At 30.3% G+C, this 18,142-nt stretch overlaps 2 protein-coding genes across 3 annotated transcripts; both read left to right on the top strand.

Annotated features, from left to right (window-relative positions):
• The first annotated feature begins 1,113 nt into the window (after positions 1 to 1,113).
• On the top strand, positions 1,114 to 10,889 carry LOC122529096 (protein yellow-like). 2 transcript variants are annotated; one of them, XM_043654884.1, is made up of 6 exons: positions 1,114 to 2,371; positions 5,171 to 5,378; positions 5,527 to 5,705; positions 7,356 to 7,819; positions 8,822 to 9,065; positions 10,192 to 10,889. In XM_043654884.1, exons 2-6 carry the CDS (start codon positions 5,180 to 5,182, stop codon positions 10,375 to 10,377), a joined length of 1,272 nt encoding a protein of 423 aa, XP_043510819.1. In that variant the 5' UTR covers positions 1,114 to 2,371; positions 5,171 to 5,179; the 3' UTR covers positions 10,378 to 10,889. The 2 variants fall into 2 exon arrangements, with proteins under 2 accessions (XP_043510819.1, XP_043510820.1); XM_043654885.1 differs by having other exon boundaries at positions 5,177 to 5,378.
• Positions 10,890 to 12,010: 1,121 nt separating this feature from the next.
• LOC122529099 (major royal jelly protein 2-like) lies at positions 12,011 to 16,362 on the top strand. Its single transcript, XM_043654890.1, has 6 exons — positions 12,011 to 12,293; positions 12,567 to 12,733; positions 13,496 to 13,714; positions 14,431 to 14,696; positions 15,590 to 15,722; positions 15,811 to 16,362. The coding sequence occupies exons 1-6, from the start codon at positions 12,095 to 12,097 to the stop codon at positions 16,018 to 16,020; spliced, it is 1,194 nt and encodes a 397-aa protein (XP_043510825.1). The 5' UTR covers positions 12,011 to 12,094; the 3' UTR covers positions 16,021 to 16,362.
• Positions 16,363 to 18,142: the final 1,780 nt, after the last annotated feature.

The raw sequence follows: 18,142 nt of genomic DNA on the forward strand, positions 1-18,142 counted from the left end.
TAAATTATTAGCCACTTGCGCTGGTAACTGATTGCGGACCATAACGAGTGGCCAAACCGTATACAATAATTCGTCGCTTTCTTTTTGAACTCATATGTATATCACTGGATAACAATTATTGAGAAGTAATAAATTTATTATTTGTTTTGCCTATTTTGTTTCATTTAATATTCTTAAAAACTTACTTAACAATTTACTTAATATGCTTAAAATTTACTTAATATACTTAAATATACTTAAAACTGAAAAAATATTACAATTTAATATTACAAAAAATTCTCGATGTGCGTGGCACGTCATTCCAGCGCAAGAGGTTAACCACTTGCGCTGGCAACTGATTGCGGACCATAACGAGTGACCAAACTGTATACAGAAATTTCGTCGTTTTCTTTTTAAACTCGCCGGTATGATATCACTCAATAGAAATTATTGATTAGTAATAAATTTATCATTTGTTTTGTCTGAATTATACTTAAATACACTTAAAACTGAGAAAATATTGCAATTTTGGGACAAAAAATTCTCGACGTGCGTGGCAAGAGGTTAACCACTTGCGCTGGCAACTGATTGCGGACCATAACGAGTGACCAAACCGTATACGATAATTCGTCTCTTTCTTTTTAAACTCGTCAGTATCAGTGGATAAAAATTATTGAGAAGCAATAAATTTATTATTTGTTTTGCCTATTTCGTTTTACTTAAATATACTTAAAACTGAGAAAATATTACAAATTAATATAACAGAAATTCTCGATGTGCGTGGCACGTCATTCCAGCGCAAGAAGTTAAAGAGACTGTGAACTTCAGACGCAAAAATTCAATCTGCGTGTATTCATACGTCGTAAAACGTTTGACGAAGAACTTCCCGACCGGATGGTATTTTTATTATTAACTGAAAATCGATAGAACTGAAAATTCGCAATAAAATCGCAATATATCATGATTAATCTGTCAAGTAAGACTTTGCAATTGCACAATTAGCATCGATCGTAATTGTTATTTACATCGTTTGGATGTCTCGAAGAGAAGTAAAAATTCTATTATATAATTATCGAGATAAAAGTTCCCATACTTGCTACGTAGTTCATAAATTATCTCCAACCGTAGAAATGTATTGCATTGCGCTATCGACTTCAAACGAGAACAGGAAAAACTTGGATATGTTACTGGGCATTGTTCACAGTTTATTGACATCGAGAAAAGTGTAACAAACTCGCTGTCCCGTGGTCAAACAGGAAAGAATGAAATCTATAAACATAACATCAATGTTACGAATATACGCTTGATCATGTTCAATGTTACATAGATCACTATGTTACATAGATCACAAAGGGAAGGAGAAAAAAATTAATCAAATAAGCTATAGTTAAAATTAATTTTTTACTTCAAATCAGTCGAAGAAACTTGCAAAAATTTCGCGAAATTACAGAAAGTAGAATCAGTTCGTAAAAAAAGAGTGCTTTCAATTCGTGACGTCATGATAGATGTATTACACGTTAATGCGAAGAATGTCGACTTTGGATGAAATTTGAAATTTCCTCGAGATAGTCTTCATCGAGTGACGACGTGAACGTGAAAGACTCGTGAGTAAGTTCTTTAATTAAAGATCTTGGGAAATCCCCAGCGTCGTCGACCTCCTTCGATGTCCAGCATACGCGGATTTGTTTCCAAGCAGCTGATAAATCGAAAAAGACGAAACTTGATCTACCCGATCTCGAAGACGTCTCGGAGGTACGTACTTCTTTCACAACGAGATTCGTTGTTCCAGAAGCATCTGTCCGCTCAGTCTGTAGTCGAACGCGGCAACGCGAGCTACGTTCCATTCTCTGTCTTCTCGTCATCAATGAGCTGATCGCGCATAGTCTGATCTCTGCGAGAAGCTAGTCAATATCCGTGGCAATTTAATTTGAATTCGTTCAATTTACACAACCGTAGATCGTAAAGAGGAATTATAACAGTGCGTTGATAGACAGTATAATTGATGCAAACACTTTTGATTTGAAACGATATTAGAGTGTGCTTCTGACACATATTTCTTTAAATCGCAAAATGATGGACGTTGAAATTTCTTGAATAAGAGGAAGAAAATTTTAAGGAAACATTGGCGAGTTCAATCGATCGCGAATCACTTTACGAATCGAGATCGATTATTCTCTTAGCAATCGCTGTGAGTCGATGTTTTTTCCACTCTAACGGTGAAAGTTACGCGGGTGACACGTAAAAAGTGATTGACTTTACGAAAGAACGAGCGACAGGGACAGGAGAGTTCCCTTGAACAATTCGGCACAGCTGGAAGTTTGGGTCGAGATACAATTGCCGCAGTCTCGTTACGAATTTCAAGTTACAACTATCCTCCAACGATATTAAAGTGGTGAGTCAAATTTAAGCATGTGTGCTGTGGTTTTGCATTTTTTTTTTGAAGAGTTTAGACTCCATCAAGGCTGAGGAGAAGCAGATTTTTAAAATAGAAACAAATATTTTTATCTTCTCAAGCAGAGTCTCAGTATAGTCTAGAAATAGTGTTTCAAAGATATATCTTAATACTTTATATATTTTTACTTAAATATTTAATATTTTTAGTACTTCAATATTTTTATCTTCTCAAGTATAGTCTCTTTTCTATAAATATTTTTATCTTCTCAAGTATAGTCTCTTTTCTATTTCATAGTTTTAATACTTAAATATTTTTATCTTCTCAAGTATAGTCTCAGTATAGTCTAGAAATAATGTTTCAAAGATCTATTTTAACACTTATATATTTTTATTTAAATATTGAATATTTTTAGTACTTCAATATTTTTATCTTCTCAAGTATAGTCTCTTTACTATAAATATTTTTATCTTAAATATTTTTATCTTCTCAAGTAGTCTAGAAATAGTGTTTCAAAGATATATTTCACTACTTATATATTTTTACTTAAATATTTAATACTTTTAATACTTAAATATTTTTGTCTTCTCAAGCAGAGTCTCAGTATAGTCTAGAAATAGTGTTTCAAAGACATATTTCACTACTTATATATTTTTACTTAAATATTTTATACTTTTAATACTTAAGTATTTTTATCTTCTCAAGTATAGTCTCAGTATAGTCTAGAAATAGTGTTTCAAAGATATATTTTAATACTAACTCGTACTATTGTCAAATAAGTATTGCATTGAAATTTAAGGTGATAGTGTTTTTAAATAATATTTCAAATAATAATGTTGCAAGTAAGCAGTTCCGAGATTTTTATCGAAACATAAGACTTTCATTTTATTTATAAACAGACAAATATTCTTAAAGAAAGTAATTTTTACGTATTATTAACTCGTTTTATTTGCTTCAAATAAAACACATTTTTTACACATATTATCTTTTAAATCTTTGAAACACAACTTGCAAGAAATATTATTTTATTTCGAAACTCTTGTTCTCCTACATTTGTAAATGGTATTTGCTCATGGTTTAAATATTAAACGAAGTAGTATTTTCAAACAGTATTTGATTTTGTTATTAGTATTTTGATTTAAGTACCAAATGAAACAAATAATATTTGCTCATGGAAATACTTCAATTATCAATATTTTGTGTCACACTTCAAGCTCAAATTTTCCCCAGCCCTGGACTTCGTAAATTAAATTAGAAAGACTTGCACATTTTTTTTATTTTTTTCGTTATCTTTATTGTTGTTGTTCATTTCTCACGTATCGATTCATGTGTATTCAAATGACAATCTTGATGATATAATAAATCTTCTGTGATAAAATGAGTGTCATTAATTCTTCAATGTCATAATGGAATGTACACACTCGACGAGTTATTCATAGAATCTCTCTTAAATATTTTTTTTACGCCTGAATATATTTCTTCGGTTATCGCCATAAAACAAATTTCGTAGTATAACTTTTGAACAATCGTGTCACTTGACACTATCGACAACTGAAAATTTGTGGCAGAAAAATTAAAGTGCAAGGAACAGAGAAAACACAATATTCTATTTATATATTTTACTAATAAAATCATTTGTTTGAAAATACACTGTTACAAATATACAAAATTTTTACTTTTGTAACATAATAAGAAATCACAAGCTTTTATTTATATATTTTACTAAAAATCACTCGAGTCTAAAAATACACTGTTGCAAATATACAAAATTTCTACTTTTGTAACATAATAAAAAGCATAAGCCTCTATTTATATATCTTACTAATAATCATTCTCATAAAATACACTGTTATAAATATGCAAAATTTCCATGAAAAATTATAAATTCACCATTCTAATTAATTTGATAGTTCCAGTGTTGAAGAAAAACATAACTTGTTTCGGATTGTTTTCTTGAAACTGAGCAATTGATTTCCTCGATAATGCAGCAAGAAAAGCTTGTAGTTGGAAACTACAGTGAATGAGAAAAATGTCTTGATAAAATTTAGTTTTCTTGCAATATTTTTGTAAACAAACGAAATGTGCTATTATAAATAGTTTACATATAAAAGTATATTACAACAGGATATTTTGTAATTTTTCCATTAAATGCATATTAAGCACTGAAATTACAAGCGTAACTCTTAACTTTTTTTTTCGCATAACTTATTATTGGCAATTGCTATTGTTCAATTTACTTTACTTAGTGAATAATTATTATATAGTGAACAATTTATGAAAACAGATTTTGTTAGTACATCATTTGTTTCCATAAAATCGCCAATAGTTTTTTAATTCACCGTGTGTGGATTTTTATGCATTTATGGGAAATTCGAAAGTGCAAATATGCATATACATAACATGCATATGGAAATATATAAAATATCCAAAGTAGAATATTTATTATAATTTATTACAATTTATTATAATTTATTATCATTTATTATAATTTATTATCATTATAATTTGTTATAATTTATTACTATTTATTATCTTTATAATTTATTATCATTATAATTTATTATAATTTATTATAATTTAGTAAAAGAATCAAACATTTATATTCATTATAATTTATTATAATTTATTTTATAATTTAGTAAAAGAATCAAACATTTATAACAACATTTAGGTCCCATCGCTTCAATCATGTTTCTGGTGTTGAAAAAGCCACAGTGGTATACTGACCAGTATATAATAATGTTTCCAGCATAAAATAATCTTCTAAACTAATCAATATATAATAATCATATTATGAAGATTCAGAAGATGAAACTGCTTTGCACGTCGGTCCTGTTGCTCTCGACGATCGTCAATTTACAAGCTTACGAGAAACTGAAGGGCATCTACTCGTGGAAAGCGTTGGACTTTGCATTTCCAAACGAGTATGCTAGAATGACGGCCATTAACAACAGGGTTTTCATACCTGGCTCGCCACTACCTATCGACGTTGACGTTTACAACGAAGGTAATAATAAAATGAACATATAGTGGTGTTCTTCTAGTTCAAAATTTTTTCAAAATTTAGAGAAAAAAGAGAGAATCAGAGTCGTACGTGTAAGGAAATTTGTCAGATGATCTTAAGAATGAGGAAAGATCTTTGTTGTCGTTTCAAGAGCACAAATCGACGGTGTTTATGGCCATTCCAAGATTTCAGGACGGCGTACCCGTGACCTTGGGCTATGTCACCAATCAGACGTCACTTGATGGAAACCCCCTGATCACGCCGTATCCAAGTTGGACTTACAACGACGCAAATAACTGTGCTTCTATCATCAGCGTTTACAGAATACAGGTAACATTGGTTCCTGAAGAATATTATTGTGTTCTGTTCTGAAGAACACTGCTCCATTTTTATTATTTTACACGTAGCTTCCAAGTGACAAACTTTCAGTAATATTAACAATGGTGTCACTTGTTTCAACGAACAGTGGATGAATATTATCGTGAATAACCTCATACATTATTAATCGTATTTATTTGTCACCAACTGAAGAAAAAAAATGTTGTAATTATAGATAAATTATTAATAGTCATGTTAATTACCGAGCTTTTATTCGTACAGGTGAGTGATAATTTATCAACAAACGCTTTCGATACTTACCTCAAAGAATAATGGAGTGTAATATACTGTTTCATATCTTCGTATTTCTTTTTTTTTTTAACTGGTGCAAATTGCACCAATTATGTCCGTTGACGCACACCTAAACAAATTACTATGTCATTGCATTCGACCTCGGACGAAAAAAAAAACTCAATATTTAATAAAAAGAGAACATGGAACGTCGAGCACGTCGAAAAAATTATTAGTTCTGGAGATATTTTCAAAATTTACGCATGGAAGGCAAGAACACTGACCTTATTCTCTCGTACGATAGATTACGATGATAAAAACGAAGTGAAAATATATCTCGACACACACAGATTGGTACTTCTTCATATTGATCAATGTGTGAAAAGGATTAATAATTTTTTAAAAAAGTTGCATCTGCATTTTTTAGATACGTCGTTGCATCTACAAGAATTGTTAAAATTACCCCATATACAATGATTTTTATTAATTACCTTGTAATAAATATTAATATAGTTATTAATATAAATATTAATATTATTAGTATAATTATTAATATAAATATTATTATTAATAATAATATTAATATTATTAATATTAATGATACTAGTATTTATATTAATATTATTATTAATAATTATATTAATATTATAGATATTAATAATATTAGTATTTATATTATTAATAATAATATTAATAATATTAATAATATTAATATTTGTATTATTAATAATAATATTAATAATATTAATAATATTAATAATATTAGTATTTGTATTAATAATATTATTAATAATAATATTAATATTACTAATATTAATAATATTATTATTTATATTAATATTATTATTAATAATTACATTAATATTATTAATATTAATATTTATATAATTATATAATATAATATATTTATTATTTATTATTATATATATAATATTATTATAATATTATAATAATTATTATGTATATAATATATAATATACATATTTATACATTTTTTATTATATAATATATAATAATAAATATTCAATTATTATATATAATATAGATACTATTATTCAAATATTTAATATCACAATTTTGTAAAAGAACCGAAATCGTATAGTTAATAAATTCGCGCTCGTTTTACAGGTTGAAGCCTCTACTTTCAATTTTTGATTCAATTCGAATCGAATTAAAATGTGCATCGTACAGTGCACCTTGAAAGCAAAGGGATTCAGGCGTTCGAAAGTCTAAATTAATTTATTATCGTACAATTTCTTTTTTTTAAACAAAATCGCGACAGCTTCGATAATTAATGCCCGAGCATTAACGAGGCTGTTACTGCGAGTCCTTCGAGTTGCGAAATTTCCTGTCACATCATCCTTCCCTTAGATAGACGAATGCGACCGACTGTGGGTCCTTGACACCGGGAAGCTTGAAGAGAAACAAGTATGCTCGCCGAAGCTTCTCGTGTTCTCTCTCCGCGAGACTCGGCTGATCACCAGCCACCGATTTCCTCGTGATCAGTACAAGGAAGACTCTCTGTTCGTCACGGTGGTCGTGGACGTTCGGAACGGAGACGACAAATGCAAAAACACGTTCGCCTACGTCGCCGACGTGACGGGCTTCGCGTTGATCGTCTACGACTTCTCCAATTCAAGATCCTGGAGGATCAGCAACAACCTGTTCTACCCTTATCCACCGTACGGCACGTTCGACATCAACGGCGGCACGTTTGACCTGATGGACGGGGTCCTCGGTCTTGCCTTAGGCCCCGTTCACAACGGCGACAGGATCCTTTATTTCCACTCGTTGGCCAGCAGAGTCGAATCGTGGGTGCCTACATCTGTGATCAGGTCAGTTTCTGAGACGATCGTGTCATCGATCATTAACGGTCATTCAGGTTTTCACGTGTACATTGATAACGATTATTATCGGGTTCGAAGCTAATCGAAGTTTGAATTCTCGGAACTCGATTTTTTCGAAACTTTGACTGACTTCGAAGAAGTGTGTGCTGATTTCATTTTGATTTTTCTTTTTTTTTTTTTTCTTTGTAATTTCTTGCTTCGAGAAAGTTAGTGAAGTGTAACACTTTCACGTGAATTTTTACTGGTCGCTGTTAAACAAAATGTAAACGAACGTCTTTACGTATGAAGATATGATGGTTCAGAGTTTTGTTTATGATAATAAGATATTTATAACAATAATTATTATATATATAATATAATTCAATTTATGTATAATTATAATAATCATTATAGTATAATGTATATATATAATAATTATAATATATATATAATAAATATATAATATTATAATATTATATAAATATAATATAATATTAAATATATATTATAATATAATATATATAATAATTATTATAATAATAAACTTATAGTAAACATAAATTTATATATATTATACATATAACTTATAGTAATAAACATAATTTATATATATATATATAATAATTATTATGTATATATTAGTAATAATTTCAATAATTCAACAAGATATTATTATATTAAGATATTTAATAAATAAACAAGCTAGTTCACATTATCGTTTCGGAATTAAAAACAAAAGACCATCATCTTTACGAAGTATATTTGACAGACACATAAATCAAACATTCTTTTATCTTTTTTTTTTTTTTTTCTTTGCACATTTACTTACAAAAATAAATGTACCAAGCGTTGCAATTTGGAACAAAACATTCTCGACGTGCGTGGCACATCATTCCAGCACAAGAGCTTAAAATTCGAAGCTTTCTTAGATTCCCGAGGTTTCGACGTTTCGAGAAATCCTATTGTTATTAATCATTTAAAGAGAAAACGATCGTTCGTTCCCTAATCTAGGAATTACACTCTTTTCCACGAGAACTCCGAGGCCGCGGCAAGGTCGTTCGTAGCGTTCGAAGAAGAGAGATCCTCGCAGTCCGTAGCCGAGGCCATGGATCGCGATGGGGTACTCTTCTTTGGCTTGATATCTGATCTAGCGATCGCTTGCTGGAACAGCAAGCACTATCCACAGTACGGAAAGAAAAATATCGAGATGATCGTTAGGAATTCGGAGACGTTGCAGTTCCCCTCTGGCTTAAAGGTACGTGTGATGTAAAAATTCCGAGTTTTCTTAATCCGAGTTATCTTTTCCCGTTCGATTTCCATTGTTCAAAGTTCATATAGAACATGGAATTTAAATAGACAGTATCTTGTCGATCGTGCTCTGCAGAAAACTGAATATGGAATAACTGGAAAGAAAATTTCCATTCAAGAGTTATTATAGATCAGACCTGTCTAACTGACGTGGCTTGCGTGCCATAAGGGAAAGAGTATCTTTGGCCACCTTTCATATCTACTTCACCCTGTTGTTTCTTTCTCCAAACGCTGCACGATGTAACGTGCCCCACCATGTAACCAAAATTAAAGATACCTTCGTATTAACTTTTCGTAGATAAGAAGCAAAATGACAAAATTATAGTATAAGAGTGTATAATTAAATAATTAATCGTTGGGATTTCCGTCCAGTCGTAAATTGTGGATTATAAAACTGAATCGTCGCTAACATATATGTGAGAAAATTTGACGAACAAAGTCAAGAAATTGAATAAAATTAGATTAAGAAATTAAATAAAATTGGGTCAAAAAATTAAATAAAATTAAAAAAGAACAAAATTAAATAAGATTAAATAAAATTAAATAAGAATAAAATTAAATAAGATTAAGTCAAAAAGTTAAATAAAATCAAATCAAAAAATTAAATAGAATTAGATCCAAAAATTAAATAAAATTAAATAAGAAAATTAAATAAAATAGATCAAAAAATTAAATAAAATTAAATAAGAAAATTAAATAAGATTAAATCAAAAAGTTAAATAAAATCAAATCAAAAAATTAAATAAAATTAGGTCCAGAAATTAAATAAAATTAAATAAGAAAATTAAATAAGATTAAATCAAAAAGTTAAATAAAATCAAATTAAAAAATTAAATAAAATTAAATAAAAAAGTTAGATAAAATTAAATTAAAAACTTAAACAAAATTAAATTAAAAACTTAAACAAAATTAAATCAAAAAATTAAACAAAATTAAATCAAAAAAATTGAAGTTTGAAGGAAAAGAAGATGAGGAGTGCTAAACTCGCTAAATTCTCGCAAAGAGAAAAAAGTGCCGACAAGTCTGAGTCAGAGAATGACTATAGAATCCTTAGATTGATCTTTCTTTTTCAGATTATAACGTCGAAGAAAGGCAGACAAGAACTATGGGTCCTCACGGCGTCTTTCCAGAAATACATGACCGGCACGTTGCGCTCGAACGAGACCAACTTCAGAATCCAAGCTGGCTTCGTGGACGAGTTGATTCGCGGTACAAAATGCGACGTCTCTTCGTTGGAAACGTACCTCCATTCGAAATGATGGTCGTGGCATCGCGAGCAGTTCTCCGACTACTATCAAAACTTTTCGCCAAAACTCTGGCCATTTTTTATGAACGATCTTCCTTTCGAGTCTCGCTATTTTCGAAGCCAGTTCGAAGATTATTATCGCTCTCGTTACGTGAGGCGCCACTTTGACATTAGGTCCGCGAACACGTACTCTTCGTGGACTAGAAATAGAAGAGGTTCGCGTTCAAATCGAGTTAAATAACGAGTGAAATTGCTTGGAGAAATATTTCAGCGAAGAAATGATTTCAGTTAAATTATTTCAGAATTTTCACGTCACTGCTCGTGATGTTTCTGAAAATGTTCGTAAATTTATTTTAAGATGGACGATACACACATAAGAGAAAATTATAATTTTACTTTATTTATTAATTTGATTTATTAGATTGTATTGTTTATCGATACATGATTTATTTAATCACGCAGGTGTGAAATAGACTGTATTTTCGGTTCACTGTAAATAATAAAAAAAAAAATGTGAATATTGTTTACCGAGTGTATTTATTTCAAAATGGAATTTTCATAAGACAAAGACAAGGGAGATTAATAACGTGATACGTAACAAATAACACGTGCGTCCGGATAGTATCCATTTACATTAATTAGAAATTGTTACACAATAGCCATACGCAACGCAAGTAATACGCTACGCCCGAAATAAAAATACTTTCAATTTTCATGTATGATTTATTGCGCTTTATTGCATTACATTGCATTGCAACGAGAACGTAAACTAAGCGTTTCGTAACACTGAGTCACACTGAGTTAATGGGGAAAATTTTACAAAGCGTATATCCAATTTGGAAAGAAACATTATTGATAAATCGTAGATACTGCGGCACTACAGCCTGCAATTTGCCGTTGGAAAAATACTTACACGTAAGTAAATATTAAAATTGTAAAATATTATATATTAAATAGTAGATATTAAAATTATAAAATATTAAATATTAAAATTTTAAAATATTAAAATATTAAATATTAAATATTAAAATATTAAATATTAAATATTAAAATTATAAAATATTAAATATTAAATAGCAAATATTAAATATTAAAATTGTAAAATATTGAATATTAAATAGTAAATATTAAATATTAAAATTGTAAAATATTGAATATTAAATAGTAAATATCAAAATTATAAAATATTAGTAAATATTAAAATAGTAAATAGTAAATATTAAAATTATAAAATTGTAAATATTAAAATATATAAAATTTTAATCAAAATGTTACATTTCCATTTTATCTGTCTTCACTTAATCTTTTCTCTGATTAAGGATTCTTGGCTTGTTAGAAAATTACTTACACGCAAGGTTCTAATTTAATTAAAAGAACTACAGAATATTCAATTTTTTTTATCAGAATTGAAACAATAGTACCAAACTTTTAGCTAACAACCGACGATATTAACTGCAATTTATTGCTTTCCACAAGTGTATCATTAAACATGAAAAAATACGGTTTATCTTATCTGTTCAAATTACACCAGCTCATTACTGCATTGTACTTATTACCCGACATCTTCGTCCCAATCCCATTTTCGCGAATACGCGCTTGGAAACTTGTCGCACAACTGCAAAGTAGTTCCTGCTGTTGGAAAAAGATCCAACAAACTCCTACTCACTCCGTTTCTCTTCGTAATTTTTACTTAACTTGTCCCTGACGGGACAAATTATTTTTTCAGAACGATGTTGTCAATGTCGTGGATGGTGGTTGTATTCCTTGGTGTAATTAGCCAAGGGACAAGTCATCATGTAGCAAAGGATTTGAAGAATGCGATGGAGGTGATTTACGAGTGGAAATATATTAATTTTGTTCCCAATAACGGAGAAGAATCCTCTGGAAACTATACGAAATTTGTACCCATAGATGTGGATCGATGGCGAAGTACAGTGTTGTTATAAGTTATTATATTATATTTCTTTGCTGAAGTAATTTTTTTTTCATATTTTATTTACATATTTAATTTATATATATATTTTTTATTTATATTTATTTATATATTTATTTTATATATTTTTTTATTTTTATTCAATTATATATTTATTTTATATATTTTTTATTTATATTTAATTATATATTTATTTTATTTCTTTTTTTATTTTTATTTTATTATATATTTATATATTTATCATATATTTTGTACATTTTTTATTCAAGATTACACTTTTGTCACCGTGATAAGACAAGAAAAAGATGTTCCTTCGTCCTTGAACGTCATAACTGACAGAAATGGTCCTGGTGGCCCTCTTCTGGCACCGTATCCCGATTGGAGCTGGGCCGACGTCAACAATTGTTCCGCCATTATAAGCGTTTATCGAGTTGCGGTAATTAGAAATTTCTCTGTTATTGTGATAAAAATTCAGACAATTCGTGCTAAATATCATGCAATAATTTTCAAGTAAATGAAATCAACAAATAGGAATTTATTTGATGGTTTTAGAGTATACAGAGATAACTACAATTTTTTTTTGTAGGATATTTAAAATTACATCTTACGTTTGTCGATTTTTTTTTTTTACGTGATATTTATAGGAAAGAAGATATAATTCGATCCTGTTTCAAAACATGAAGCTTCTACTTTGAATCTTTAACCAATTTTTCTAATCAACATGCGAAAAAGTGATACCTTTTTCTCAAGAATTGCAAAGGATTCAAACGCACGTAGAAACGTTAAAAATTTCATTTTGAAATATTAGGGATAAACGATGAAATTTTAGGATTCAGCGTTCAGTAAAATGATGAGAAACAATCGTGCAACAAATGTAAAGGGAAAACTTTTTCAAAATTTTCAAAATGAATCCAGTTGCGAAGAAGATCTTTTATTATTTTTACACGCGTTCGAACTTTGACAATTTTCGAGATACCGACTCAACGGATTATGTAGAATAATCCTCGAGAAGAACAAACTTACAATTGCACAAAATAGAAGTTTCACACTTTGAAATAAGACCAGCTGGATCTATTTTCTTTGAAACGATCCTTTTCCACAAAGTTACGTCGGTTTAAATCGTCGACAATTTTTTCATTCTCATCGATGATGAGAAGCTACGCTGTTCATTGTAAATTCAATTGAACGTATCGTTCAGATCGACAAGTGCGATAGATTGTGGGTGTTAGACACTGGTGTTATCGGCATCACGAATCACGTCTGCCCTGCAAAACTCGTCGTGTTCGATCTGCGCACATCCCGATTGCTAAGACGAATCGAAATACCGAAAGACGTCGCGACCAACTCGACTACCGATCAGGGACTGCTCATCACCCCGGTTGTTCAAACTTTTGGACACAATTGCGAGAAGACTATCGTGAGTCTCATCTGAGACAGGTGAGCCCTTTATTTCGAAAATGGCCAAAGTTCATTTACCTCTGAATCAGAGGATATTTAACGATTTCCGTTCTAATAAATTTAAAACTATTGGTAACTGACAATAAGGTAGTACTAGTTAATCTAATATAATTGCAATTTTTAATGTATATAATTTACCTAATAAATTTAATACTATTGGTAACTGATAATAAGATAGTACTAGTTAATCTAATATAATTGCAATTTTTAATGTACATAATTTACCTAATAAATTTAAAACTATTAGTAACTGACAATAAGATAGTACTAGTTAATCTAATATAATTGCAATTTTTAATGTATATAATTTATCTAATAAATTTAATACTATTGGTAACTGACAATAAGTAGTACTAGTTAATCTAATATAATTGCAATTTTTAATGTACCAACTCAATTAGTACAACAAGCATTATTTGAAAAATAACACGTTTTCGGTGGCTATAAATGGACTTAAGCCACTTTCAAAATAAAAACTTTTATCCAGCTAATTTTCTGTATACAAAATCTTGGCGATTCTAAACATGTTGATTTAAAAAATGAAAACATAACGTAAATATTGAAACAGCTTGGTTGATCTCTTTGGAAAATGGACTTAGGCCACTTTCAAAATAAACGGTTCACCTGTCAAGATCAAAAGGGAAAGGGTGATAAAACAACATTGTTGGAACACAGGTATATATAGCAGACGTGGATGGTTACGGTTTAATCGTTTACAATGGCAGTTCATTTCGACGACTGACTTCGAGCGCGTTCGACGCGGACCTTAGATATGAAAATTACACGATCGAGGGCCAAACGTTCCAGTTGACCGACGGAGTCGTTGGGATGGCTCTATCCCAAATGACGGGTCTTCTTCATTTCAATTCCATGACCTCTCATAATTTGAACGCTCTTAGAACGAAGCCGCTGCTTCGAGGCGATGAACCGGAGTATATCGTGTAAGTATATCAAAAAATTATTATAAATTATTATTAAAGTCAACGAATTAAAGTGTCGAACGAGAAACTTCGTTTTAATGCGTTTTTTACGATTATGTTATATTATATTTTTTTTTTTATATATACAGGTTGTCTCATTTCAATTATTCAATCGTTCGAAATTAAAATTTGAAATGGTCCAGGTAAAGATGTTTCTGAGATCTCAAGGTCACACTTAATTTTTTTTTTTCTTTTAATGATCTTTTAAACATTATCTCTCTCAAGAAGTTAAAATGCTATTCTAAACAAATCATTTTTCGGCACATGTAGGTTAATATTTTTTCATGGAGAATGTCGAGTTGCATATTATATTCTTACATTTTACTATATTATATTTTCTTTAATATTTCTTACATTTTACTATATTATAGTTTCTTTAATATTTCTGACATTTTACTATATTATATTCTTATATTATTTTCTTTAATATTTCTTACATTTTACTATATTTTATCCTTTTTCTATATTATATCATATTTACTATATCATATTCTTACATTTCACTATATTATATTTTCTTTAATATTTCTTACATTTTACTATATTATATTTCCTTTAATATTTCTTACATTTTACTATATTATATTCTTTTACTATGTTATGTCATATTTTCATCACTCTATCATATTCTTACATTTCACTATATTATATTTTCTTTAATATTTCTTACATTTCACTATATTATATTTTCTTTAATATTTCTTACATTTTACTATATTATATCATATTTACTATATTATATTCTTACATTTTACTATATTATATCATATTTACTATATTACAGTCTCACACTTTACTATATTATATTTTCTTTAATATTTCTTACATTATACTTTTCTAAAATTAATTCCAAGGGGTGAGGATGTTTTATGGACTCAAGCGAGTGCCAAAGCAGCTTCGAGGACTGGGGCAATTTTCTTTGGACTCGTGAGCGACACCTCGATTGCCTGCATCAGTGAACATCGTTCGCTTGAGAGACGCAATATCGTTAGTATCCGCATGCGTTATTCGAATTTTCTTTCTTGATTGTGTTCTCTAGTGAACCAAATGACAATTAACAACTTTACAACTATAGGAGGTGATAGCCAAGAACAGGCAAACGCTTCAGTTCACCAGCGGCCTCAAAGTGAAGGATTCTCACAGAAGAGAAGAATTATTGGCAGTCACTAACAAGTATCAAATAGCAGCAACTGGCACTTATAACACCAGCGACGTGAACTTCCGAATTTTGAGAGGCAATGTGTTTAAACTGATAACCGGCACTCGCTGCCTACCTCCTCTTTAGTGATAGAGACCTAAACTTTTGACCTAAAGCTGTTCTCAATCTTTATATTTACATTAAATATCAGATAAAAGTTGTTTTTTGTTCACGCACATAACGTGGTGAAATAATATACATATTCTGAATTCGCACGACATTTAGCAATTTTATTGCCCCGGCTTCTAAAATTTGGTTTTTGCCAGTCGCGTATATGCAGTGTATAGTGAAAGAGCAAAACCAATGACAATGAAAAATTGTCGATGACTGGCCGATAAACTGATACAACTTTGTAAAAACGAATAACTAAATGTATCTGGAATTTTAGTGTCGTTTGACTGTAATATTTGACAGTCGACAAAATGATTAGGAAACAAAAAATTGCCTGACATGATTAGGAATTGTTGTAAAGGGAAGACTTCGATCTACAAAATGATGATGAACGTTGTTACGAGAAAAATGTGTGAATATTTTTGCACACGCCTGAACGTTTACAATTTTCGAGTGAGAAAAGTCGCAGTTCAGAGATAAATTATCGTAAAATATCTCCATAATTATTAGGTTTAGAACCCATCAGAATGTGGGTTGATACCTTTTTACTTGGAATTGAATATTCTCTCGATTTATGATGAAGGAAAAATGTGTAGTTTGGTTTAGAAAAATAAAAGGTGATCTTGAAAATTTCGGAACACAAAAAACCAATACACCGTGTTTCGCTTCCCTTAAAATCTTCCTTAAAGACTTTCGTATCAAACGATTTTTCATCAGACGCATAATTAAAAAGTTATTTCAGATGTGCGAGATCACCCTACGAACTCGCGTTTGTCAAAATAGAAAACACGCTTTAAAACGAAGAGTGAATCATTGTACGATCTGTTTTTCACAAAATTACGTATATATCAATATGAAATATTATCGAATAATTTTTCATTGTCACTGGTTTTGCTCTTACACACTGCCGCCAGCATAAATGCAACGAAGGGGGGGGGGGGGGGGGGGGAGAACAGAAGAGAAGGAAGAAGAAACTTGAAGTTCGTTCAAGCAGAATGACCTATTCTTTCAGAACTTGTTCTTGATCCATTTTTCTTGCAAGACACCAATTCGCGCTTACGTAAACAAACGAAAATTCTTCTTCCCAGTTCGATAAAACTTGTCGTTGGTTGAGTAATCACCCTCGAGCTGGCCGTAGGGGCCTTTTGAGAAATCGTATCTTGTCGCAACTTTCGATCCTTCGATTAAACTCGATCTTACGATCAAAGAACACGGACACGAAATTTAGAAATTTCGAGCCACGACACTGGGAATGTATAATACTGCGAGTGTTATATAAGACTGTAAATTGTAATAGAGAATATATATATATATATATATATATATATATATATATATATATATATATATATATATATATATATATATATATATATATATATATATATGTATGTATGTATGGAATGTCATCGTTCTCGACGAGATCTATACTAGGATATTTCATAACTTGTGGGACCCACTTCGGGAGCTGACTGTACGCCTAAAAATAATGAAAAAAAAGTCATAAATATATGTCCTATCTGTCTTCGTTTATAAGAATTTTATAATGAATTTTATAAACAGAGCAAACTCTAGCAAGCTAGTTTTACCAGGGATGATACATTCAATTTTCATAATAATCATAATTGGGATGAAGAATACCCACATGTTATTGTGCATTCAAGACATCAACACCAGTTTAGTTTAAACGTACGGGCAGGAGTAATTGATAAATTTTTAATTGGACCTTTTTTTTCTTGATGGGAAACTAACAGGCACAAAGCACGTTGATTTTTTGAGCACACGTTTACACGAAATATTAGAGAAAGTTCCAGTCGATATTAGACTTTGTATGCGGTTTATGCACGATGGAGCTCCGCCGCATTTTAGCCGAGTGGCTAGGCAATTTTTAAATCGACACTTTGCAAATAAATGGATTGGTCGTGGAGGTCCTATTGCATGGCCTGCTCGTTCTCCGGATTTGAATCCATTAGATTTTCATTTGTGGGGACATTTAAAATCTATTGTATACGCAACATCGATTGAACATGCTGAAATACTNACGAAATAGAATAGAGCAAGGCTTCCGACAAATTCGAGAAACACCAGGAACGATAGA

This window comes from Frieseomelitta varia, unplaced genomic scaffold (assembly GCF_011392965.1).
Source record: "Frieseomelitta varia isolate USP_RPSP 00005682 unplaced genomic scaffold, Fvar_1.2 scaffold_278, whole genome shotgun sequence".
NCBI lineage: Eukaryota > Metazoa > Arthropoda > Insecta > Hymenoptera > Apidae > Frieseomelitta > Frieseomelitta varia.

What these genes read in the sequence shown, in the direction of transcription:
- LOC122529096 (XM_043654884.1), top strand. Translation starts at nt 5,180, where the DNA reads ATGAAACTGCTTTGCACGTCGGTCCTGTTGCTCTCGACGATCGTCAAT. An exon ending in CGTTGACGTTTACAACGAAG is followed by an intron (nt 5,379 to 5,526) that starts GTAATAATAAAA and finishes TGTCGTTTCAAG; the next exon opens with AGCACAAATCGACGGTGTTT. An exon ending in AGTTCCCCTCTGGCTTAAAG is followed by an intron (nt 9,066 to 10,191) that starts GTACGTGTGATG and finishes TTTCTTTTTCAG; the next exon opens with ATTATAACGTCGAAGAAAGG.
- LOC122529099 (XM_043654890.1), top strand. Translation starts at nt 12,095, where the DNA reads ATGTTGTCAATGTCGTGGATGGTGGTTGTATTCCTTGGTGTAATTAGC. An exon ending in ACAATTGCGAGAAGACTATC is followed by an intron (nt 13,715 to 14,430) that starts GTGAGTCTCATC and finishes GTTGGAACACAG; the next exon opens with GTATATATAGCAGACGTGGA. An exon ending in GATGAACCGGAGTATATCGT is followed by an intron (nt 14,697 to 15,589) that starts GTAAGTATATCA and finishes ATTAATTCCAAG; the next exon opens with GGGTGAGGATGTTTTATGGA.